The following is a 25,181-nucleotide window of genomic DNA, read 5'->3' as shown; positions in this document are numbered from 1 at the left end:
CCTGGACATCAAGGATGCGTACCTGCATGTCCCCATTTACCCTCCTCACCAGGAGTACCTCAGATTTGTCGTACAGGACTGTCATTATCAGTTCCAGACGCTGCCGTTTGGGTTATCCACGGCACCGAGGGTCTTTACCAAGGTAATGGCCGAAATGATGATACTCCTTCGCAAGAAGGGAGTTTTAATTATCCCGTACTTGGACGATCTCCTGATAAAGACGAGGTCCAAGGAACAGTTGGTAGTGGGGGTAGCACTTTCTCGGGAAGTGCTACAACAGCACGGCTGGATTCTCAATATTCCAAAGTCACAGCTGGTCCCGACGACACGTCTTCTGTTCCTGGGAATGATTCTGGACACAGACCAGAAAAAAGTGTTTCTTCCAGTGGAAAAAGGCGAGGAGTTGTCATCTCTAGTCAGAGACCTCCTAAAACCGGGACAGGTGTCGGTACATCAATGCACACGAGTCCTGGGAAAAATGGTAGCTTCGTACGAAGCAATTCCATTCGGAAGGTTCCACGCAAGGACTTTCCAGTGGGACCTGTTGGACAAATGGTCCGGGTCCCATCTCCAGATGCAACAGCGGATAACCCTGTCGGCAAGGACCAGGGTATCGCTGCTGTGGTGGCTGCAGAGGGCTCATCTACTAGAGGGCCGCAGATTCGGAATTCAGGACTGGGTCCTGGTGACCACGGATGCCAGCCTTCGGGGCTGGGGCGCAGTCACACAGGGAAGAAATTTCCAAGGACTGTGGTCAAATCAGGAGATTTCGCTTCACATAAATATTCTAGAGCTAAGGGCCATTTACAATGCCCTAAGCCAAGCAAGGCCCCTGCTTCAGAACCAGCCGGTACTGATCCAATCAGACAACATCACGGCGGTCGCCCATGTAAACAGACAGGGCGGCACAAGAAGCAGGAGGGCAATGGCAGAAGCCACAAGGATTCTCCGATGGGCGGAAAATCATGTGTTAGCACTGACAGCAGTGTTCATTCCGGGAGTGGACAACTGGGAAGCAGACTTCCTCAGCAGGCACGACCTCCACCCGGGAGAATGGGGACTTCATCCAGAAGTCTTCCAAATGCTGGTAAACCGGTGGGAAAGACCACAGGTGGACATGATGGCGTCCCGCCTCAACAAAAAGCTAAAAAGATATTGCGCCAGGTCAGGGGACCTTCAGGCGATCGCTGTGGACGCTCTAGTAACACCGTGGGTGTACCAGTCGGTTTATGTGTTTCCTCCTCTGCCTCTCATTCCCAAGGTACTGAGAATAATACGAAGGCGAGGAGTGAAAACTGTACTCGTGGTTCCGGATTGGCCAAGAAGAGCTTGGTACCCGGAACTTCAAGAGATGCTTTCAGAGGACCCTTGGCCTCTGCCGCTCAGACAGGACCTGCTGCAGCAGGGGCCCTGTCTGTTCCAAGACTTACCGCGGCTACGTTTGACGGCATGGCGGTTGAACACCGGATCCTGAAGGAAAAGGGCAGGAAGCCAGGAAGGATGTCACCGCAAAACATTATCACCGCATTTGGCGGAAATATGTTGCTTGGTGTGAGGCCAGGAAGGCCCCAACGGAGGAATTTCAACTGGGTCGATTCCTGCATTTCCTGCAAGCAGGGGTGACCGTTGGGCCTCAAATAGGGGTCCATTAAAGTCCAGATTTCTTTTTCATCCACTAGGGGTCACTGGAGTTCTCTTGGGATATGGACGGCTTAGCAGAAACAAAGGCACTGAATATTTAAATTTAGAACTCTCCACCCCTCCATATTCCCGAGTACCTCAGTGTAGTATCTCAGTGTTTTTTCTGTGCTCACAGCACTAACCAGGCTTGTGTGGAGTTCCCACACTTGGTGGAAGATTTTATTAATTTTTTTATTTTTACTTTTACATTTTACTTTTTTTCACTTAGCACATCCCTTCCCAGTTTCTGGAAAAACATGGGTCCGGGATAGTGCCGCTGCACGGACAGCGCATGGCGTGTCGGTCCTCACAAAGAGCACCCTCACAGCCACAGGCAGCCCACTGTCTCCTGCAACAGCTGGACGGGGCTTACAGATAGAAGCCCCGTCGCAGCCATGACCTGAAGGGCTGGACGGAGCTTACAAATAGAAGCCCCGTCGCAGCCATGACCGGAGAGCTCAGAGCTTAGAAGCCCGTCGCAGGCCTCCCTACAACAAGGTATGCTGGGGAAACGGGGCGGTCAGCGCAGGCTGCCGCCCCGCTGAGTGGGGTCACGGTTGTAATGCCGCCGCTCATACAGCCGCCCGCCCCAGCCGCTCCGTCCGGCCGCCCCAGCCGCTCCGTCCGGCCGCCCCAGCCGCTCCGTCCGGCCGCCCCAGCACCGGCCGCCCGCCCAGACGCTCCGTCAGTGCTGTCTTGGTGCCAGCGCTGAGAGGGGGAGAACCGCCGCAGCTCGGCTAGCGACGCCGGAAGCCACTACGCGCCGCTCCGGCCAGCCGACTTCCGCTGCTCGGCAAGAAGTGTCCCTCGCCTCCCTGCAACTTCCCGGCGCCCCCCGCTGAGACACAGCGCTACAGGGAGTACAGGGGGAAGGGGGGGGGGGGGAATCTGGCTGATTACAGCGGCAAGGGAATGTAAAGGGCTGCCATACCTATATAAACAGCAGGCAGAGTTAATGTATGATAGGCTAGTGAGCCTATATTAATACTGGATCCATGTATTGTAGACTGCCTGTGATTTTCACTGTGTAAAAGACTATTGAGCCTATATTAGGTCTGCCTGTGATTAACACTACAGCATGTATTGTAACCTGCTTGTGATTTTCACTGTATAATAGGCTATTCAGCCTATATTAACACTGTAGCAATTGTAACTGTGATTATCAGTGTAAGCATGGCATGGGGGCCATTTTAACCATGCTTCCTGTTTCTTCCAGTTTGTAATTCCAGAACATTCCTGCCCTACATCACTACTCCACCGGAGGCGCAGGGGTGTTAGTGGGAAGTTTGGTTCAGGTTTCACATAGGCTGGCCATGTGAACTGCATTTCGGCCATAAATAGATAGATATATATTACACACCTTAAGTAATAATTTTACTGAGTCGTGCAAGTGTCTGTTCTTTGCCTATTGTGTTGTCTGTCGGCATAAGGAGTAAGGCTCCAGCACAGACTAAAAATACTTTTAAACAAAAGTCTGGACATAAATCTACCACATGTTCAGTATGTTTTGTAGGTTTCCACTCCGGAAGCCGGTTCATTCCCAGATCCTATGTTAAGCATTGGCAATTCAAATTGACTCCGCTCGACAGGAGCGGTAAGATCGGAGTCTCGGAAGTTACTCCGCCAGCTTGAACGGAGGAGTCTCAGTCCAATTTCACTTTGGATACCAGGGTGTTAATTTAACTGGTCTTATAATTTAAACATTTCTTCTATGTTGCAGTCCTGACAATTCTATGTCAAACCTCACAGCGCTAAATACGAGTGAGGAGGGCACATTAGACAGTCAGTGCGGGTTTTGACAACCATACATTGCTAATGACCAGTGAGTCAGTCTCTGAAATTTACAGAGAATAAGGAGGCTCTAACATCTAAATTTACAGAGAATAAGGAGCCTCTAACATCTAATCCGTTGTATTTACTAAACGACAGATCTTCAATGGTTTTCTTATTTAGGATATCTTACTAAGATTTAAGGCTATTTACCCGTTTCCACACACTGACCTCTAAATTGGAGAATCCGCCATTGGTGAATTCGTCTGTGTCAAACCTTCTAAAGACCCAAGATACATTTGGGTCACTAGGGCGCTCTGTGTATGGAAACAATGACTATCATGTTATACTTATCGTTAATGAGAAGCTGCTGAGTATCTCGGTACAGCGTCTGCTGCCGCCTGTTACCTTGCTTCTCGTTTTTCATCGTCGCTAGTTTCAGCACGACAAGGCCAGAAGTTGTTTGGTCCTAAATTTGACAAAATGCCCTCCTCCGGTATCAATCCGGAAATACTCTGGTCCGGCGTTTAAAGCCTTTAGACTTCAGTCTTTTCAAGGCTGTGGTACAAAAACAGTCACGCCTTGTAACGCCAGGGCGCTAAAGTCACAACAAGCCAGTGGCTTGACGGGCTCTCAGCCCATCTCGCATTTCCAATTGTGGGAGTGCGCCTTTACACGTTACATTTGCCGGGTTTCCAGCCATCCACTCATGGATGTATCCGCTATTTAGGGTTAAAAGACAGGACTGCCTCTGTCGGACGAAATAAGGCGTTTTGGCAGGTTGCCATTCAGTCTCTGCTGGTTTCAGCAGTTTTTATTTCCAGACCTGGTACACCAACAAAGTCAGGGTTATTATTCCCGTCTGTTTGTGGTACCGAAGCCGGAGGGCTCCGTCGCAGTCTCAATCAGCAAGTCACTTACTACAGATTGAAGATGGATTTTCTGCGGTTAGTATTTGCATATTTGGAGCCACAAGATTGCATGATTGTGCTTGATCTCCAGGATGCGTACTTACACATTCCGGTTTGGTCACCTCATCACAGGTTCTTGCGTTTTGCAATACGCCACAACCATTAACCGTTTCAGGTTCTACCGTTTGGCCTCTTGTCAGCACCTCGGGTATTCACCAAAGTGATGTTTGTGATGATAGCTCATCTCAGATCCCTGGCAGTGACAATCGTTCCATACTTAGACGATCTGCTCATAAGAGCTCCGTCTCAACAGATGCTCCTCCGACTTGCGCTGCTAACGTACACCACGGTTGCAGTGTCAAGTTCAAAAACAATCGCATCTAATTCCGTCTCAACGACTTAAATTCCTAGGTATGATTCCAGATACGGTAAATCAAAGAATTTACCTACTACACCAGAAAGAACAGATTATACGCCATCTGGTACAATTAGTGCTCAAGCCACGCACACTATCGGTACATTGGTGTATTCGCCTATTAGGAACAATGATGGGCTTTCGAAGCGCTTCAGTTCGGAGGTTTTCACTCGCGTATCCCACAGGGGGGGCAAGGGTGTCTCTACTCTGGGCGAGAGTCTCAGAGGTTGGGGAGTTGTAGTTTAAAATGGTCAGCGACAGGGTTTCTAAACGGATCACGACAGATTGCTGTCTATAAAGGTCCTGGAACTCCGTGCAATTTACTATGCACTACATGCTTCGCTCTCAGACTGTCCAAGGCCAGTCACACAACGCGACGGCAGTCGCATACACAACAACCAGGGAGGAACGAGAAGCCGCATGGCAATGCGGGAAGTAGCTCGAATCCTCAATTGCCCAGAATACCACAAGGTGATATTGTAGACTGGGTTCATTCCGGGAGTGGACATCTGTTAGACAGATGATCTCAGCCGTCGGGATTTTCATCCAGGAGACTGGGCATTAAATCCAGAGGTGTTTCACAGGTTGGTCCACAGGTGGGGTTACCCTCAGGTGGACATGATGGCATCTCGCCACAATTACAAATGCCCAGTATGTGTCCAGAACGACAGTTCCCAAGGGCAGTGGCGGTGGATGCTCTCACAATCGCGTGGCCGTACAGCCTCGTGTATCTGTTTCCACCGTTTTCCGCTGTTCTCTCCGTTGCTAAAACGGATCATAAGAGAGTCCGTCACAGTCATACTAGTGATATCTCATGGGTCTCGGAGAGTTTGGTTCTCGAATCTCCGAGGACTACTCGCAGACGATCCTTGGCCGCTCATACTACGTCCAACCCGTTACAACAGGGGCCGTTCTTTTACCCCTATTTAGCGCGGCTGCGGTTGACGAGGTGGTTGTTGAGACCGCCCTCTTCAGAAGAAAGAGAGGGCATTACAGTATCGGTTATACCAACCATGTTACAAGCTAGGAAGCCGGTTACGGCAGCTCATTATTACAGAATTTGGCGTGCATATATAGGTTGGTGTGAAGCTCGGAAGTTTCCGACATCATTTTTCAAGTTACCCGTATTCTGTTATTTTTACAGACGGGGTTGGATGGAGGACTGTGTTTATCTACACTGAAGGTGCAGGTATCTGTGTTGTCAATTTATTTTCAAAGACGATTGGCTATATTGCCGTCGGTACACATTTTTCTGCAGGGTGTCCTCAGAGTACAGCCTCCATTTATCCCACCTACAGCGCCATGGGACTTGAATTTGGGTTCAGATTTCTTACAGTCTTCATATTTTGAACCCTTACAGCAAGTGGATATTAAGTTTCTGACTTGGAAAACGTTTTTTCTTCTAGCCTTAGCTTCGGCAAGGCGTTTTTCAAATTTGGGTGCCTTGTCTTGCAAGCCACCGTATTTGGCGTTTCCTGATGACAGAGCGTAACTTCGGACGATTTCCGATTTCTTACCAAAGCTAGTGTCATCTTTTCACATCAATCAACCAATAGTGGTTCCTGTGTTGACAGTACATTCTAAAATTCTGAATGTGGTACGCGCATTACGCGTTTATATGTCCCGAACGTCTACAGTTCGTAATACAGATACGTTGTTTGTTCTCTATGATGCTGCCAAGTGGGGTTGGCCAGCTTCTCAGCAGACCTTATCCAGATGGATAAAACTGACTATACGTCAGGCTTACCTTAAGGCTAAGTTACAGTCGCCTACATCAGTAATAGCTCATCCCACAGGTTCTGTGGGAACGTCATGGCCAGCTGGTCGTGGAGCTTCTACGACACAGCTTGACCGTGCGGCTACATGGTCTTCAGTGCACACGTTTGTGCGCTTTTACAAGTTTGATACGTTTGCGGCATCAGCATCTAGCTTTGGCCGCCTAGTGTTACAGGTGTCAAACAGCTCTCCCGCCCACGGGGGAAGCTTTGGTACGTCCCAAGAATACTCCAGTGACCCCTAGTGGATGAAAAAGAAAATAGGATTTTGGTACTTACCAGGTAAATCCTTTTCTTTGAATCCATAGGGGGCACTGGACGCCCACCCAGAGCAGTTTTACCTGGGTTGTATTAAGCTCAGGGGATCTTATGGTAACACATTTTCACCGACTGGTTCAATTATAAGGTTCTATCGGTTATGGTGTCAACTGTTTCGTTGTCAGTAACGTTATGTGTCAACTTTGTTGTTGTCCGTTATGTTATAGGAATTTTCCATTGTCAACCTCTCTATAGTTCCTGTTCGGCTCAGTAAAAAACACTGAGATACTACACTGAGGTACTCGGGGATATGGAGGGGTGGAGAGTTCTAAATTTAAATATTCAGTGCCTTTGTTTCTGCTAAGCCGTCCATATCCCAAGAGTACTCCAGTGCCCCCTATGGATTCAAAGAAAAGGATTTACCTGGTAAGTACCAAAATCCTATATTCGGCCCTGTCGATTTTCTTCCAGAAAGAACTGGCTTCACTGCCTGAAGTTCAGACTTTTGTCAAAGGAGTTCTGCGTATTCAGCCTCCTTTTGTGCCCCCAGTGGCACCTTGGGATCTCAATGTGGTTTTGGAGTTCCTGAAATCACATTGGTTTGAACCACTTAAGACTGTGGATTTGAAATATCTCACGTGGAAAGTGGTCATGCTGTTGGCTCTGGCTTCGGCCAGGCGTGTGTCAGAATTGGCGGCTTTGTCCTATAAAAGCCCTTATCTGATTTTCCATATGGATAGGGCAGAGTTGAGGACTCGTCCTCAGTTTCTCCCGAAGGTGGTATCAGCGTTTCACTTGAACCAGCCTATTGTGGTGCCTGCGGCTACTAGGAACTTGGAGGATTCCAAGTTACTGGATGTAGTCAGGGCCCTGAAAATGTATGTTTCCAGGACGGCTGGAGTCAGGAAAACTGACTCGCTGTTTATCCTGTATGCACCCAACAAACTGGGTGCTCCTGCTTCTAAGCAGACTATCGCGCGCTGGATTTGTAGCACTATTCAGCTGGCGCATTCTGCGGTGGGACTACCGCAGCCTAAATCTGTAAAAGCCCATTCCACAAGGAAGGTGGGCTCATCTTGGGCGGCTGCCCGAGGGTTCTCGGCTTTACAACTTTGCCGAGCTGCTACTTGGTCAGGGGCAAACACGTTTGCAAAATTCTACAAATTTAATACCCTGGCTGAGGAGGACCTGGAGTTCTCTCATTCGGTGTTGCAGAGTCATCCGCACTCTCCCGCCCGTTTGGGAGCTTTGGTATAATCCCCATGGTCCTTACGGAGTCCCCAGCATCCACTAGGACGTCAGAAAATAAGAATTTACTCACCGGTAATTCTATTTCTCGTAGTCCGTAGTGGATGCTGGGCGCCCATCCCAAGTGCGGATTGTCTGCAATACTTGTAAATAGTTATTGTTGCACAAATCGGGTTGTCATTGCGAGCCATCTGTTCAGAGGCTCCGTTGTTATCATACTGTTAACCGGGGTTCCTATCACGAGTTATACGGTGTGATTGGTGTGGCTGGTATGAGTCTTACCCGGGATTCAAAATCCTTCCTTATTATGTCAGCTCTTCCGGGCACAGTGTCCTAACTGAGGCTTGGAGGAGGGTCATAGGGGGAGGAGCCAGTGCACACCAGATAGACCTAAATCTTTCTTTAGATGTGCTCAGTCTCCTGCGGAGCCGTCTATTCCCCATGGTCCTTACGGAGTCCCCAGCATCCACTACGGACTACGAGAAATAGAATTACCGGTGAGTAAATTCTTATTTTAATAACTGTGTGTATTAAACAAAGTTTGTGTACATTGAGCCATCAAAAAACAAGTTTCACTATCTCGCTCAAAAAAGTCCGTATTTCGGAATATTCCGTATTTCGGATATTTGGATATGGGATACTCAACCTGTGTGTGTATAGATAGATAGATAGAGAGAGATATAGATAGATATAGATAGATATAGAGATATATAGATATATATATATATATATATATATATATATATATATATATATATATATATATATATATATATATATATATACACATGCCCAAAGAGACATTAGTCTACTGGGTTCTAGAGTCGACGCTATGTCGATTTCTGCTTGACGTGTCCTGTGGAACATGCAATGGACAGGTGATGCCGACTTAAGAGGCATATGGAAGGTTTACCTTACAAGGCTGAGGATTGTGTGGAGAAGGGATCTCGGACCTGGTCTCCACAGCTATAGCTGGTAATTCTGATCTTTTGCCTTATATTCCAGCACAGCCTAGGAAAGCACGACATTATCAAATGCAGTCCTTTCGATCACAAAGAAACAAAGTCCGAGGTGCGTCCTTTCTTGCCAGAGGCAGGGGCAGAGGATAGAAGCTGCACAACACAGCTAGGCCCGGTGGGGGCACGTCTTCGAAATTTCAGCCACAAGTGGGTTCACTCCCTGTTGGATCCCTGGGCAATAGATATTGTGTCTCAGGAATACAAGCTGGACTTCGAGGAGATGCCCCCTCACCGACGGCTCTGCCGGCTTCCCCCCACGAGAGGGAAATAGTGTTAACTGCAATTCACAAATGGTATCTTCAACAGGTGGTGGTCAAGGTTCCGCTCCTTCAACAAGGAGGGGGTTATTATTCGACCATGTTGTAGTTCCGAAACCGGACGGTTTGGTCAGACCCATATTGAATTTAAAATCCCTGAACATATACCTGAAAAGTGCACAACATAAGAAATATAGAGACTGAGACTTAACTAGCGCTTCTTATTCTTGCTGGTGCTTATTCACAGGCTTCCATCATTCGTATTAGAAGTATCATGTAAATAAATATAAAGTGCATATAGTGAAATACCGTTTTAATAGCATACATATATGACACACAAAAAATATGAAAGGTCAGGTATTGTGCAAATCACTGCAAGCAGCAAGGAAAGACAAACTAATTACCAGATCATTCAGAACTGTTTTTAGGCAGCTCTAAAAGCGCGTGGGAGATGGTATAGGGATTTCCGGATAATCCCACCATACATGGATCTTACTTGATACTGGTCCTTAAGTCCGTCCTCAGGCTTGTCAGAAGGTAACCGACGCGTTTCCACCCCGAGCTGGGGTCTTTGTCAAGGTTCAAAAACAGTTCTGAATGATCTGGTAATTAGTTTCTTTCCTTGCTGCTTGCAGTGATTTGCACAATACCTGACCTTTCATATTTTTTGTGTGTCATATATGTATGCTATTAAAACGGTATTTCACTATATGCACTTTATATTTATTTACATGATACTTCTAATACGAATGATGGAAGCCTGTGAATAAGCACCAGCAAGAATAAGAAGCGCTAGTTAAGTCTCAGTCTCTATATTTCTTATGTTGTGCACTGTGTTGGTGAGGGTTGAAGGAAGCCTCTAGAAGGATTTGAGACAATACCAGCTGCTATAAGTATTGCGCACGAACTGTTCTCAAAATATTTTTTTAATATACCTGAAAAGGTTCAAGTTCAAGATGGAATCGCTGAGAGCGGTCATCGCAAGCCTGGAAGGGGGGGATTTTATGGTGTCTCTGGACATAAAGGATGCATACCTTCATGTCCCCATTTATCCACCTCATCAGGCGTACCTCAGATTTGTGGTACAGGATTGTCATTACCAATTTCAGACGTTGCCGTTTGGTCTCTCCACGGCACCGAGAATATTTACCAAGGTAATGGCGTAAATGATGGTACTCCTGCGGAAGCAAGGGGTCGCAATTATCCCATACTTGGACGATCTCCTCATAAAAGCGGGATCAAGAGAGCAGTTGCTGATCAGCGTAGCACTTTCTCTGGAAGTGTAATGGCTGGATTCTAAATATTCCAAAGTCGCAGTTTGTTCCTACGGCTCGTCTGCCTTTCCTAGGCATGATTCTAGACACAGACCAGAAAAGGGTTTATCTCCCGATAGAGAGAGCTCAGGAGCTCATGACACTGGTCAGGAACCTATTAAAACCAAAACAGGTGTCAGTGCATCACTGCACTCGAGTCCTGGGAAGGATGGTGGCAACATACGAGGCCATTCCCTTCGGCAGGTTCCATGCGAGGACCTTTCAATGGGACTTACTGGACAAGTGGTCCGGATCACATCTTCAGATGCATCGGTTAATCACCCTATCCCCCAGGGCCAGGGTGTCTCTCCTGTGGTGGCTGCAGAGTGCTCACCTTCTCGAGGGCCGCAGATTCGGCATTCAGGACTGGGTCCTGGTGACCACGGATGCAAGCCTCCGAGGGTGGGGAGCAGTCACACAGGGAAGAAATTTCCAAGGTCTGTGGTCAAGTCAGGAGACTTGCCTTCACATCAACATCCTGGAACTAAGGGCCGTATACAACGCCCTACGTCAAGCGGAGACCCTGCTTCGCGACCAACCGGTTCTGATTCAGTCAGACACCATCACCGCAGTGGCTCATTTAAACCGACAAGGCGGCACAAGGAGCAGGGTAGCGATGGCGGAAGCCACCAGAATTCTTCGCTGGGCGGAAAATCACGTAAGCGCACTGTCAGCAGTGTTCATCCCGGGAGTGGACAACTGGGAAGCAGACTTCCTCAGCAGACACGACCTCCACCCGGGAGAGTGGGGACTTCATCAGGAAGTCTTCGCACAGACTGCAAGTCGGTGGGTACTACCACAGGTGGACATGATGGCATCCCGCCTCAACAAAAAACTACAGAGGTATTGCGCCAGGTCAAGAGACCCTCAGGCGATAGCTGTAGACGCCCTGGTGACACCGTGGGTGTTCCAGTCGGTCTATGTATTTCCTCCTCTTCCTCTCATACCCAAGGTGCTGAGAATAATAAGAAAAAGAGGAGTGAGAACGATACTCATTGTTCCAGATTGGCCACAAAGGACTTGGTATCCAGATCTGCAAGAAATGCTCACAGAGGACCCGTGGCCTCTTCCTCTAAGACAGGACCTGTTGCAACAGGGGCCCTGTCTGTTCCAAGACTTACCTCGGCTGCGTTTGACGGAATGGCGGTTGAACGCCGGATCCTAGCGGAGAAAGGCATTCCGGAGGAGGTCATTCCTACGCTGATAAAGGCTAGGAAGGACGTGACAGCTCAACATTATCACCGTATACGGCGAAAATATGTTGCTTGGTGTGAGGCCAGGAATGCCCCTACGGAGGAATTCCAGCTGGGCCGTTTCCTTAACTTCCTACAGTCAGGAGTGAATTTGGGCCTAAAATTGGGGTTCATTAGGGTCTAGATTTCGGCCCTATCCATTTGCTTTCAAAAGGAGTCGACTTCTCTACCTGAAGTTCAGACGTTTGTAAAGGGAGTGCTGCATATTCAGCCCCCTTTTGTGCCTCCAGTGGCACCTTGGGATCTTAACGTGGTGTTGCGTTTCCTGAAATCCCACTGGTTTGAACCACTCAAAACGGTGGAGTTGAAATATCTCACGTGGAAGGTGGGTCATGCTATTAGCCTTGGCTTCGGCTAGGCGTGTGTCAGAGTTGGCGGCTTTGTCACATAAAAGCCCCTATCTGGTTTTCCATGCGGATAGAGCAGAATTGCGGACCCGTCCACAATTTCTGCCGAAAGTGGTTTCATCCTTTCATATAAACTAACCTATTGTGGTGCCTGTGGCTACTACGGACTTGGAGGATTCCGAGTTGCTTGATGTAGTCAGGACTTTGAAGGTTTATGTAGCCAGAATGGCTAGGGTCAGGAAAACAGAGTCTTTGTTTATCCTGTATGCTTCCAACAAGCTTGGTGCTCCTGCTTCAAAGCAGACTATTGCTCGCTGGCTCTGTAACACGATTCAGCAGGCTCATTCGGCAGCTGGATTGCCGCTGCCAAAATCAGTTAAGGCCCATTCCACAAGGAAGGTGGGCTCTTCTTGGGCGGCTGCCCGGGGGGTCTCTGCATTACAACTTTGCCGAGCGACTACTTGGTCAGGTTCAAACACTTTTGCAAAGTTCTACAAGTTTGATGCCATGGCCGAGGAGGACCTTGTGTTTGCTCAATCGGTGCTGCAGAGTCATCCGCACTCTCCTGCCCGTTTGGGAGCTTTGGTATAATCCCCATGGTCCTTACGGAGTCCCCAGCATCCACTAGGACGTTAGAGAAAATAAGATTTTACTTACCGGTAGGAGGAGGAGAGACAGCCTCGGGCTTCACCCGTGGCCCTTGGGTGGCTGGAGGGGGGGGACCCCTTGCTTTAAGGGGTCCCCACTCCTCCAGGGTACCCCGGCCAGGGGTGACTAGTTAGTGATTTAATGCCAGGGCCGCAGGGACCTATATAAAAGTGTCCCCCGGCTGTGGCATTATCTCTCTGACTAGTGGAGCCCGGTGCTGGTGTAAAAAAAAAAATACGGGGGACCCCTACGCTTTTTGTCCCCCGTATTTTTTGCACCAGGCGCAGAGCCCGGTGCTGGTTGATTAAATATGGGGGATCCCCAGTCATTTTTTTCCTAATTTTTTCAACCAGGACCGGCTCAAAGAGCCCGAGGCTGGTTTTGCTTAGGAGGGGGGGGAATCCCACGCATTTTTTTTTTCTTCCAACTTTTACACTATTTCCCACTGATAGGCATGCACGGATCTCATGTACATGTATTTTACAGAACACTGTAAAAAAAAAAAAAAGCAGGTCTGTTTTGAAACTTTTTTTTTTTTTTTTTACGATTTTGTATTTTTTCACGGCAGTGTTTGGCTATTGCCGGCAGTGTTTGTGAAATACAACTCTGTAATTTACTAAAAAGTGTATAAAAAAACAGTCGTATTTGACCGATGGTGTATTCATTCGTATTTTTTTTTCTTTGACTTCAAAAAAAATATGAATGCCCTCATCACTGCCGAGATTTTAGTTTAGTAAATTCCCGAGATGACACTTTGAAGAAAAAACACCATCTCGGTCAAAATCGGGATCTTAGTAAATATACCCCAATGTGTGGATTGATAAGGTTGCACGATCAGCTTAGTGTCCGTGTGCATGCGGTTATGTTAATGCAATTGCAGGCAGTTCATTTTTTTTTTGTTTTGTTTATTCAGATACAGACATACATGCACTTCTATAAATATACAAATACAAAATACTGTGGTGATCTCTTAGCATGGAACGATGTAACTGGTTAGATTGGGAACAATGTAATATTTCATTTACTTAAACAGGGAGTGAAGCCAGCTGTGTCACAGGCAGTGTCCCAGGGGACGTACAGCGACCTGTTGTCTGTGATTGAAGAAATGGGGAGAGAGATCAGACCCACTTATGCAGGGAGCAAAAGTGCAATGGAAAGATTAAAAAGAGGTGAGGGCAAAGGCTGTCTACTGTTTTTGTAGAAAGTGGAATGTTTTGCTGCTGTATTCTAATACAGCGATAAGACAATGTGTTTGGTGATAATTGATCTGCTTCTTCTTTTATTGTTGCAGGTATAATTCACGCTAGGGCTCTCGTGAGAGAATGCCTTGCCGAAACAGAACGCAATGCCCGTACGTGATTCCATTTCTTCTGCACTTTCTATGAAAAACTTTCCAATTTTTTTTGTTTTTATAGACATATATATATATATCGGCAAATAAAACGTTGCTCTTGCTGCCTGTGTCGAGTGTGATCTAATAAATTGGTCTTGGGGTGGCTATATTTACATAAGTACTGTTTTTCCTTGCTGTGACATTTAGGCTGTTATTGCGAGACATAATGTATATATTTAATGTAAAATAGATTAGATAACCATGTACTGCTTTTTCCACTAGCAGTAATATTGTGGTAGTTGCTCATCTGGGTCCTAATGATGCACTGTCATTGGGTCTTTAAACATCGCTGACCCCAATTTGATTCCTGTCTTTGAGTAAGATGATTACCATAACACATCAGCAGATGAAATGGCTTATAGGCCACATCATTATATTGTGCCAGTTACAGGTTCAAAGGAAATTTCTTCCTCACGCAATGGAGCATTGACCTAAATAGACTGAGTTTGTAGGAAGCAGTCATTTGAATATGCCTCGAAACCTTGCTTTGTCCTCCCCCTCTTTTTGCTGTAACCGCTCCTCTAGACGCTTCAACTCTTTGGCAATGAGATGTGTGAGGGAAGGGTCCAGTTCCACAGCCCGTGAGAAATCCTTCTTAGCTTCTTCTTCATTCCAGACTGCTGCGTGAGCCCGTCCTCGTTTAAACAGAGCTTTTACATTATCTGCAGGGGAGAAAATGTAGCATTGAGGTGCACTTTACATGTCAAACAGGAGCCTCACTAATCCTAAACGGTTTAAAGTTTTTATAAATATTTTTATTTAGATCTTATTGCCTGCGACCCATAAGGTACAAGGTTTAGTTTAGCAACTGAACAGAAAAATCCTTGTGCAAATGGAGGACAGTGTGGTCTTAGTACCTTGTCTGAAATTAGTGCTACAGCGACAGAATTATGATAAGGGTATGAATCAATCTGTAGAATGGAAAATTATGTGATACCACATGTGTAAATTACCGTAAATTTAGCCTCACTTTCCTTTATCCAGCACATTTTTTTTTTTCTTAACATCTTAAAACTACTACAGATTACAGGCAAAGACTTTGACTGGAGAATGGTAAGTTCTATAAAGATACCTCCTTCAGAGCAAGGGCTACATCCGCGTACACTTTTTACCCTATAAGAGCAGCTCCATAAAAATAAACTAACATTATAGCGAAAACCCTGCCTTTATTTAGAAGACTATATACCCACACACCTGAATACTTGTTTAGTATCGATGAGCAGTGCTCCAAAACTTGGTAGTATTCACCCTCCAGCAATTTGCACTGGCAATAATTAAGAAGTAATGGTGTGATCTTCAAATCTAGAGCAATCCAATCAGGGGATCCAGGCTGTTCCTAAGTGGTTATAAAATGGGTTATGCTCATTATTACAAGGAAAACCAACTGTGGCATGACATAGCTATTTTAAAAGGACTTTTACTTGTGCAAAAATAGAAATTTAATACCTACCAGTAATTCCTTTTCTCGTAGTGGATACTGGGATGACGTGTATCATGGGGTATAGATCAGGTCCATTGGAGCCTAGCACTTAAAGAAATCAGTAGTGGGTGCAGGCTCCTCCCCTCTATACCCCTCCAACAAACTCAGTCTAGGAAAACTGTGTGCGAGGAGACTGACATACCATGAGAGAAGGAAATACAAGGAAAGCGGTGAGGTAATAAACCAACACACAACTGTAATAAAAGATAGCAGAGCTAACCAGAACAGAGGATAGCCACGCTAACCAGAACAAGGATAGCCACATCAGACCCAACCAAGAACACTTACAACCAGGTAAGCAGGAACACGAAGCACTGAGGCAGGCACCCAATATCCACTACAAACTACGAGAAAAGGAATTAACAGTAGGTATTAAATTCCTATTTTCTCTAACATCCTAGTGGTTACTGGGATGACATTAAGTACCATGGGGAAGTCCCAAAGCTCCCAGAACGGATGGACCCCTGCAAAACCGCCTGGCCAAGGCATCGAACCTATAGCACTTTACAAACGTGTTCGAACCAGACCAAGTATCTGCACGGCCCTACTGTAAGGCCGAGACGCCCCGGCCAGCCGTCCAGGAAGAACCCACCAAGCTTGTGGAGTCGGCCTGGATAGAACTCTGCAGCGGCAAAACTGCCGAAGAATAGGCTTGTTGAATGATCAACCTGAGCCAACGAGCAATAGCCTGCTTAGAAGCAGGACAACCAATTTTTGTAGCATCATAAAGGACAAAAAGTGAGTCAGATTTCCTGTGACTAGCTGTCCTCTTGACGTAAATCCTCAAAGCCCTCACAACGTCCAAGGATTTTGGAGCAACTGATATCAGCCAACAGTGGAACCACTTTTGGCTGATTTATGTGAAAGGCCAAAACTGCGGGCGAGTCCTGAGCTCCGCCTTTATCTTCATGAAATATCAAACACGGGCTCTTACAGGATAAGGTTCCAAATTCTGACACACGTCTGGCAGATATCAAAGCCAGCAACATGACCTTGGATTGGAGACGTTTTCGGGCTAGAATCTCTCGCTCAACTTCCAAGCTGTCAAACGTAGCCGCAGTAAGTCTGGATAGACGAATGGTCCTTCTTGAAGATCCTTGAGAAGCGGCAGATTCCAGGGATCCTCCAGAGACATTTTCAGGAGGTCTGCATACCAGGCCCATCCTGGGCAATGAGAATTGCCCAAACGCTTTCCCTTTCGAATCTTTTTAGAACTCTGGGAATGAGGGATTGGAGGAAACACTTATACAAACTGATAAGTCCCCGGCGCCGTCAAGAGCGTCCACTGCTGCAGCCTGCGGATTCCTCGTTCTGGAACAGTAACGATGGAGCTTCTTGTTGACATGAGAAGCCATCAGGTCTATCTGCGGACAGCCCCACCGGTGAACCAGTTGCTGTAACACCTGAGGATAAAGGCCCCATTCCCCCAGATGGAGGTCGTGCCTACTGAGGAAGTCTGCTTCCCAATTGTCCACGCCTGGAATGAAAACAGCTGAGATGGCCCTTGCGTTGGTCTCCGCCCAGAGGAGTATCCTTGACACCTCTTGCATTGCGACCCTGCTTGTTCCTCCGTCTGTTTATGTACGTCACTGCCATGGTGTTGTCAGACTACACCTGGATGGCCTGATTCCAGAGAAGATAGGCGGCCTGCAGAAGAGCACTGTAAATTGTCCGGAGCGCCAGAACAGTTATCGGGAGTGCAGATTCCTGACTCTACCACTTTTCCTGGGTCTAGGCCCCATGGGTTACAGCACCCCAACCTCTGAAGCTTGCATGCGTCATCAGAGACTGGGTACTGAAACTCTGACCCTCCACAAGCTGACAGCTATATTCTGGTGCATGTACGGGTGAGACCCTGACCATTTGTCCAGCAGATCCAGCTGGAACGTACGGGCATGAAATCTGCCATACTGGATTGCCTCATATGAGGCTACCATCTTGCCCAGTAGGCGAATGCAAAGAGGAATTGAGATTTTGCGGGCTTGAGAACAGAGCAGACCATAGCCTGGAGAGTCAAGGCCTTGGCCATTCGAAAGACTACCTTCTGAGACACCATGTTCAGTATCATTCCCAGGAACTGAATTCTTTGTGACTGTTCCAAGTGAGACTTTTGGAAAGTAAGTATCCACCCATGGTCTGTAAGCAGACGAGTAGTTAATACCCCTTTCTCTAACGTCCTAGTGGATGCTGGGGACTCCGTCAGGACCATGGGGATTAGCGGGCTCCGCAGGAGACAGGGCACATCTAAAAAAGCTTTTAGGTCACATGGTGTGTACTGGCTCCTCCCCCTATGACCCTCCTCCAAGCCTCAGTTAGGTTTTTGTGCCCGTCCGAGAAGGGTGCAATCTAGGTGGCTCTCTTAAAGAGCTGTTTAGAAAAGTTTTTTTTTAGGTTTCATTCAGTGATTCCTGCTGGCAACAGGATCACTGCAACGAGGGACTTAGGGGAGAGATCTTCAACTCACCTGCGTGCAGGATGGATTGGGATCTTAGGCTACTGGACACTGAGCTCCAGAGGGAGTCGGAACACAGGTCAGCCTGGGGTTCGTCCCGGAGCCGCGCCGCCGATCCCCCTTACAGACGCTGAAGAAGACGGCAGAACGGAGGTCCGGAAACAGGCGGCAGAAGACTTCACAGTCTTCATGAAGGTAGCGCACAGCACTGCAGCTGTGCGCCATTGTTGTCACACGGCTCACTGACCTAGTCACGGAGGGTGCAGGGCGCTGCTGGGGGCGCCCTGGGCAGCAATATAAGTACCTTATTGGCAAAATAAATACATCACATATAGCCATTAAGGCTATATGTATGTATTTTAACCCAGGCCAGTTCTTAAAAACCGGGAGAAAAAGCCCGCCGGAAAGGGGGCGGAGCTTATTCTCCTCAGCACACAGCGCCATTTTCCCTCACAGAAAGGCTGAGGGGAAGGCTCCCATGCTCTCCCCTGCACTGCACTACAGAAACAGGGTTAAAACAGAGAGGGGGGGCACTGATTTGGCGATATAAATATATATTAAATGCTATAAGGGAGGAACACTTTTATAAAGGTTGTCCCTGTATAATTATAGCATTTTGGTGTGTGCTGGCAAACTCTCCCTCTGTCTCCCCAAAGGGCTAGTGGGTCCTGTCCTCTATCAGAGCATTCCCTGTGTGGGTGCTGTATGTCGGTACGTGTGTGTCGACATGTATGAGGAAAATGTTGGTGAGGAGGCGGAGCAAATTGCCTGTAATGGTGATGTCACTCTCTAGGGAGTCGACACCGGAATGGATGGCTTACTTGTGGAAGTACGTGATCATGTCAACACGCTGCGAGCCGGTTGACGACATGAGACGACCGGCAAACAAATTAGTACCTGTCCAGGCGTCTCAGACACCGTCAGGGGCTTGTAAAAACATTTACCTCACGGACACTGACTCCAGTGTCGACGGTGAAGAAACAAACGTATTTTCCTTTAGGGCCACACGTTACATGTTAAGGGCATGAAGGAGGTGTTACATATTTCTGATACTACAAGTACCACAAATAAGGGTATTTTGTAGGGTGTGAATAAACTACTTGTAGTTTTGCCTGAATCAGATAAATTAAATGAAGTGTGTGATGATACGTGGGGTTCCTCCGATAGAAAGTTATGGGCGGTATACCCTTTCCCGCCAGAAGTAAGGGCGAGTTGGGAAACACACCTTAGGGTGGATAAGGCGCTCACACGCTTATAAAACAAGTGGCGTTACCGTCTCCAGATACGGCCGCCCTCAAGGAGCCAGCTGATAGGAAGCTGAAAAATAGCCTAAGAAGTATATACACACATACTGGTGTTATACAACGACCAGCAATCGCCTCAGACTGGATGTGCAGCGCTGAGGGGGCTTGGTCGGATTTCCTGACTGAAAATTTTGATACCCTTGACAGGGACAAGATTTTATTGTCTATAGAGCATTTTAAGGATGCATTTCTATATATGCGTGATGCGCAGAGGGATATTTGCATTCTGGCATCAAGAGTAAATGTGATGTCCATATCTGCCAGACGAAGACACGACAGTGGTCAGGTGAGGCAGATTCCAGACGGCACATGGAAGTATTGCCGTATAAAGGGGCGGTCCATCGGACCTGGTGGCCATGGCAACAGATGAAAAATCCACCTTTTGTTCCCCGAGTCACATCTCGGCAGAAAAGGACACAGTCTTTTCAGTCTCAGTCCTTTCGTCCCCATACGGGCAGGCGGGCAAAGGCCAGTCATATCTGCCCAGGGGTAGAGGAACGGGAAGAAGACTGCAGCAAGCAGCCCATTCCCAGGAACAGAAGCTCTTCACAGCTTCTGCCAAGTCCGCAGCATGACGCTGGGGCAGTACAAGCGGACTCAGGTGCGGTAGGGGGTCATCTCAAGAGTTTCAGCACGCAGTGGGCTCACTCGCAAGGGGACTCCTGGATCCTACATGTAGTATCCCAGGTGTACATTGGAAATTCGAGACGTCTCCTCCTCACAAGTTCCGGAAGTCTGTTTTACCAACGTCTACCTCCGACAGGGAGGCAGTATTGGAAACAATTCACAGGCTGTATTCCCAGCAGGTGATAATCAAAGTACCCCTCCTACAACAAGGGAGGGGGTATTATTCCACACTATATTGTGGTACTGAAGCCAAACGGCTCGGTGAGATCTGAAATATTTGAACACTTACATACAAGCGTTCAAATCAAGATGGAGTCACTCAGAGCAGTGATAGCGAACCAGGAAGAAGGGGACGAGATGGTGTCACTGGATATCAGGGACATTTACCTACATGTCCAAATTTGCCCTTCTCACCAAGGGTACTTCAGGTTCGTGGTACAGAACTGTCACTATCAGTTCAGACGCTGCCGTTTGGATTGTCCACGGCGCCCCGGGTCTTTACCAAGGTAATGGCCGAAATGATGATTCTTCTTAAAAGAAACTTGGACGCTTTCCTGATAAGGGCAAGGTCCAGAGAACAGTTGGAGGTCGGAGTAGCACTATCTTTAATAGTTCTACGACAGCACGAGTGGATTCTAAATATTCCAAAATCGTAGCTTTACCGAGGACACGTCTACTGTTCCTAGGGATGATTCTGGACACAGTCCAGAAAAAGGTGTTTCTCCCAGAGGAGAAAGCCAGGGAGTTATCCGAGCTAATCGGGATCCTCCTAAAACCAGGAAAAGTGTCAGTGCATCATTGCACAAGAGTCCTGGTAAAAAATGGTGGCTTATTACGAAGCAATTCCATTCGGCAGATTTCACGCAAGAACTCTTCAGTGGGATCTGCTGGACAAATGGTCCGGATCGCATCTTCAGATGCATCAGCGGATAACCCTATATCCAAGGACAAGGGTGTCTCTCCTGTGGTGATTACAGAGTGCTCATCTTCTAGAGGGCCACAGATTCAGCATTGGATGCTGGTGACCACGGAGGCCAGCCTGAGAGGCTGGGGAGCAGTCACACAGGGAAAAAATTTCCAGGAAAGTGTGATCAAGTCTGGAGAATTCTCTCCACATAGATGGAGCTAAGAGCAAAATTATAAGGCTCTAAACTTAGCAAGACCTCTGCTTCAAGGTCAGCCGGTATTGATCCAGTGGGATAACATCACGGCAGTCGCCCACGTAAACAGAAAGGGCGACACAAGAAGCTGGAGGGCAGTGAAAAAACTGCAAGGATTTTTCGCTAGGCGGAAAATCATGTGATAGCACTGTCAGCAGTGTTCTCTCCGGGAATGGACGACTGGGAAGCAGACTTCCTCAGCAGGCATGACCTCCACCTGGGAGAGTGGGAACTTCATAGGGAAGTTTTTCCGCATGATTGTGAGCCATTGGCAAAGACCAAAGGTGGAAATGATGGCGTCCCGCCCGAACAAAAAACGGGACAGGTATTGCGCCAGGTCATGAGACCTTCAGGCGATAGCTGTGGATGTCCTAGTAACAGTCGGTGTATGTGTTCCCTCCTCTGCTTCTCATAACCAAGGTATTGAGAATTATAAGACATAGAGGAGTATGAACTATACTCGTGACTCCGGATTGGCCAAGAGGGACTTGGTACCCGGAACTTCAAGAGATGCTCACAGAGGACTAAGGGCCTGGGGAGCTAAGAAGGGACTTGCTTCAGCAGGTACCATGTCTATTCCAAGACTTACCGCGGCTGCGTTTGACGGCATGGCGGTTGAATGCCGGATCCTGAGGGAAAAAGGCATTCCATAAGAGGTCATACCTACCCTGGTCAAAGCCAGGAAGGAGGTGACCGCACAACGTCATCACCACATGTGGTGAAAATATGTTGCGTGGGTGAGGCCAGGAAGGCCCCACGAAGAAAATTCAACTAGGTCGAATTCTACACTTCCTGAAAACAGGAGTGTTTTGAGCCTAAAATTGGGGTTCTTTAAGGTTTTAAGTTTCGGCCCTGTAGAATTTCTTCCGAAAAGAATTGACTTCAGTTCCTGAAGTCCAGATTGTCAAGGGAGTATTGCATATACACCCCTTTTTGTGCCTCTAGTGGCACCGTGGGATCTCAACATAGTGTTGGGATTCCTTAAAATCATATTGGTTTGAACCGCTCAAATCTGTGGATTTGAAATATATCACATGGAAAGTGAACATGCTGTTGACCAATATCTCACATGGACAGTGACCATGCTGTTGGCCCTGGCCTCGGCCAGGCGATTGTCAGAATGGGCGGCTTTGTCTTACAAAAGCCCATATTTAAATTTCCATTCGGACAGGGCAGAACTGGGACTCGTCTCCAGTTTTCTTCCTAAGGGGGTGTCAGGTTTTTCACCTGAAACAACCTATTATGGTGCCTGCGGCTTCTAGGGACTTGGAGGACTCCAGGTTAATAGACGTTGTCAGGACCCTAAAAATATATATATATATATATATATATATATATATATATATATATATATATATATATATATATATATATATATATATATATATATATATAGTTTAGGACGGCTGGAGTCAGAAAGTCTGACTTGCTGTTTATATTGTATGCACCCAACAATATGGGTGCTCCTGCGTCTAAACAGACGATTGCACGTTGGATCTGTAGCACAATCCAACTTGCACATTCTGTGGCAGGCGTGCCACAGCCTAAATCTGTAAAGGCCCACTCCACTAGGAAAGTGGGCGCATCTTGGGCGGCTGCCCGAGGGGTCTCGGCATTACAACTTTGCCGAGCAGCTACGTGGTCAGGGGAGAACACGTTTGTAAAATTTTACAAATTTGATACTCTGGCTAAGGAGGACCTGGAGTTCTCTCATTCGGTGCTGCAGAGTCATCCGCACTCTCCCGCCCGTTTGGGAGCTTTGGTATAATCCCCATGGTCCTGACGGAGTCCCCAGCATCCACTAGGACGTTAGAGAAAATAAGAATTTACTTACCGATAATTCTATTTCTCGTAGTCCGTAGTGGATGCTGGGCGCCCATCCCAAGTGCGGATTGTCTGCAATGCTTGTACATAGTTATTGTTACAAAAATCGGGTTATTCTTGTTGTGAGCCATCTTTTCAGAGGCTACTTCGTTTTGTTATCATACTGTTAACTGGGTTCAGATCACAAGTGGTACGGTGTGATTGGTGTGGCTGGTATGAGTCTTACCCGGGATTCAAGATCCTTCCTTATTGTGTACGCTCGTCCGGGCACAGTACCTAACTGAGGCTTGGAGGAGGGTCATAGGGGGAGGAGCCAGTACACACCATGTGACCTAAAAGCTTTTTTAGATGTGCCCTGTCTCCTGCGGAGCCCGCTAATCCCCATGGTCCTGACGGAGTCCCCAGCATCCACTACGGACTACGAGAAATAGAATTATCGGTAAGTAAATTCTTATTTTTCCACTAGCTGTTTTTACCTGTGTTTTTGCACGGGGGAGCGCATCGACACAGGTTTTTAGTAGGTGGAAACGGGTCAACACGGGTTGAGTGACCCGGGAATCCTACCCGGCTATTTATCTGGGTAGAACACGGTAATGACACGGATAACGGTGCAGTGTAAACGGTCATTACACGTGTTTTCAGACCCGAGTAACGCTCTGAGACGCTGATTGGTGCTTCTGGGGCACTGGAAGATGATGTCATCCCTGGGAGACACGCTGGGCACATGCAGGCACTGCAGCAGCAAACAAACGCGGATGCACATCTATTGCAGCAGCTATAACACTACGCTGGGCACATGCAGGCATTGAGGCAGCTTGCAAACAAAACACTCTGAAGCCACACATACAGGTACATACAGATATTTTTATTGCAGCAGCTTCCAAACAAACAGACAATATACAGCAGCAGAAGCTCCAGCACAGCAACATGGCTAGTCATACCTGGTCAGACACCCCTCCCTTTTGATGACATCATCTTGATGAGACAGTAAAAAGTCAATTTGTAATGACAGCAATAGGCTTTTACAGAGCTTACCCGGGTTAGGTGGAAACAGATCAGACACGGAAATAACCCGTGTCGAAGTGTAGTGGAAACGGGGTGGCCGACACGGGTTGTAGCCGTGTTAAACATCCCGGATCAGACACGGTACTTAGGTGGAAAAGGGGTATAAGTCGATGCTGTGTAGCAGACAGTCCCTGGACACCGCTTTTATCAGGAGATCGTCCAAGTAGAGGACTAGGTTGCCTCTCATCCTGCGCAATTGCAGCAACATCACCGCCATGACTTTTGTGAATACCCCTAGAGCTGTAGAGAGACCAAAGGGTAAGGCCTGAAACTGGAAGTCCAGTATAGCGAACCGAAGGTAAGCCTGATGAGGCCATATGGGGATATGCAGGTAAGAATCCTTGACATCAAGGGATACTAGGAACTCCCCATCCTCCAGATCTAAGACCACCACCCTCAGGAACGCCTTCTTGAATTTGAACATGCGTAGATACAGGTTCAAGATAGGTCATACCAAACAGTCTGGTTTCGGGACAACAAAAAGACTAAAGTAAAAACCCCTGCTTTGCAACAGAGGAGTTACTCCCGTATGTAGTAGTTGTTGAATGGTGTCTTGCAAGGCAACCTTGCTCTGGGTGAAGCTGGTAAGCTTGACTTGAAAAATCTGAGGGGAGGTAATGCTTGAAATTCCAACCAGTACTCTTGGGATATGAGATCCCTAACCCAAGGATCCCGGCAGGACTGTAACCACACATGGGCGAAGTGTTGAAGTCGAACACCTACCTGCTGTTGGGGCAGTCATGCAGAGGGCTTAGTGGATAAGATGTGGAGGCCTGGTCCAGAGATCCAGCAGCCGCTGGTTTATGGGACTTACCGCGAGTTCCTCTAGCAGCATTTGTGGCACCACTGCCTCTGAATCTGGCCACACGAAAGGACTGCAGAGAGGGCCTAGGGTAGGGACATATAGCAGGAGACGCAGCAGACATGTAGACTTGACCGCAGTTGCTGGAGAGATCCCCATGTTCAGTTCTTCCCCAAGCAA

General features: G+C 47.5%; 2 protein-coding genes across 5 annotated transcripts in view; one reads left to right on the top strand and one right to left on the bottom strand.

The window, feature by feature from the left end:
* Positions 1-14,349, top strand: part of CDK2AP2 (cyclin dependent kinase 2 associated protein 2) — a 68,767-nt gene extending 54,418 nt beyond the window's left edge. For both annotated transcript variants that reach the window (XM_063958531.1, XM_063958532.1), the window contains exons 3-4: positions 13,928-14,063; positions 14,186-14,349. In XM_063958531.1, coding sequence (XP_063814601.1) covers positions 13,928-14,063; positions 14,186-14,253 — 204 coding nt within the window. In that variant the 3' untranslated portion in view covers positions 14,254-14,349. The remainder of the gene's footprint in view (positions 1-13,927; positions 14,064-14,185) is intronic.
* Positions 14,350-14,501: 152 nt separating this feature from the next.
* AIP (aryl hydrocarbon receptor interacting protein) overlaps positions 14,502-25,181 on the bottom strand; it is a 141,157-nt gene continuing 130,477 nt past the window's right edge. For all 3 annotated transcript variants that reach the window (XM_063958526.1, XM_063958525.1, XM_063958524.1), the window contains 2 exons: positions 15,482-15,623; positions 14,502-14,949 (listed from right to left, as the gene is read on the bottom strand). In XM_063958526.1, the coding sequence (XP_063814596.1) occupies positions 14,747-14,949; positions 15,482-15,623 (345 nt within the window). In that variant the 3' untranslated portion in view covers positions 14,502-14,746. The remainder of the gene's footprint in view (positions 14,950-15,481; positions 15,624-25,181) is intronic.

The sequence above is a fragment of the Pseudophryne corroboree genome, chromosome 3, assembly GCF_028390025.1.
Source record: "Pseudophryne corroboree isolate aPseCor3 chromosome 3, aPseCor3.hap2, whole genome shotgun sequence".
Classification (NCBI taxonomy): domain Eukaryota; kingdom Metazoa; phylum Chordata; class Amphibia; order Anura; family Myobatrachidae; genus Pseudophryne; species Pseudophryne corroboree.
Note: the sequence above shows the minus strand (reverse complement) of the source record. Positions and strands in the feature narration are given on the sequence as shown.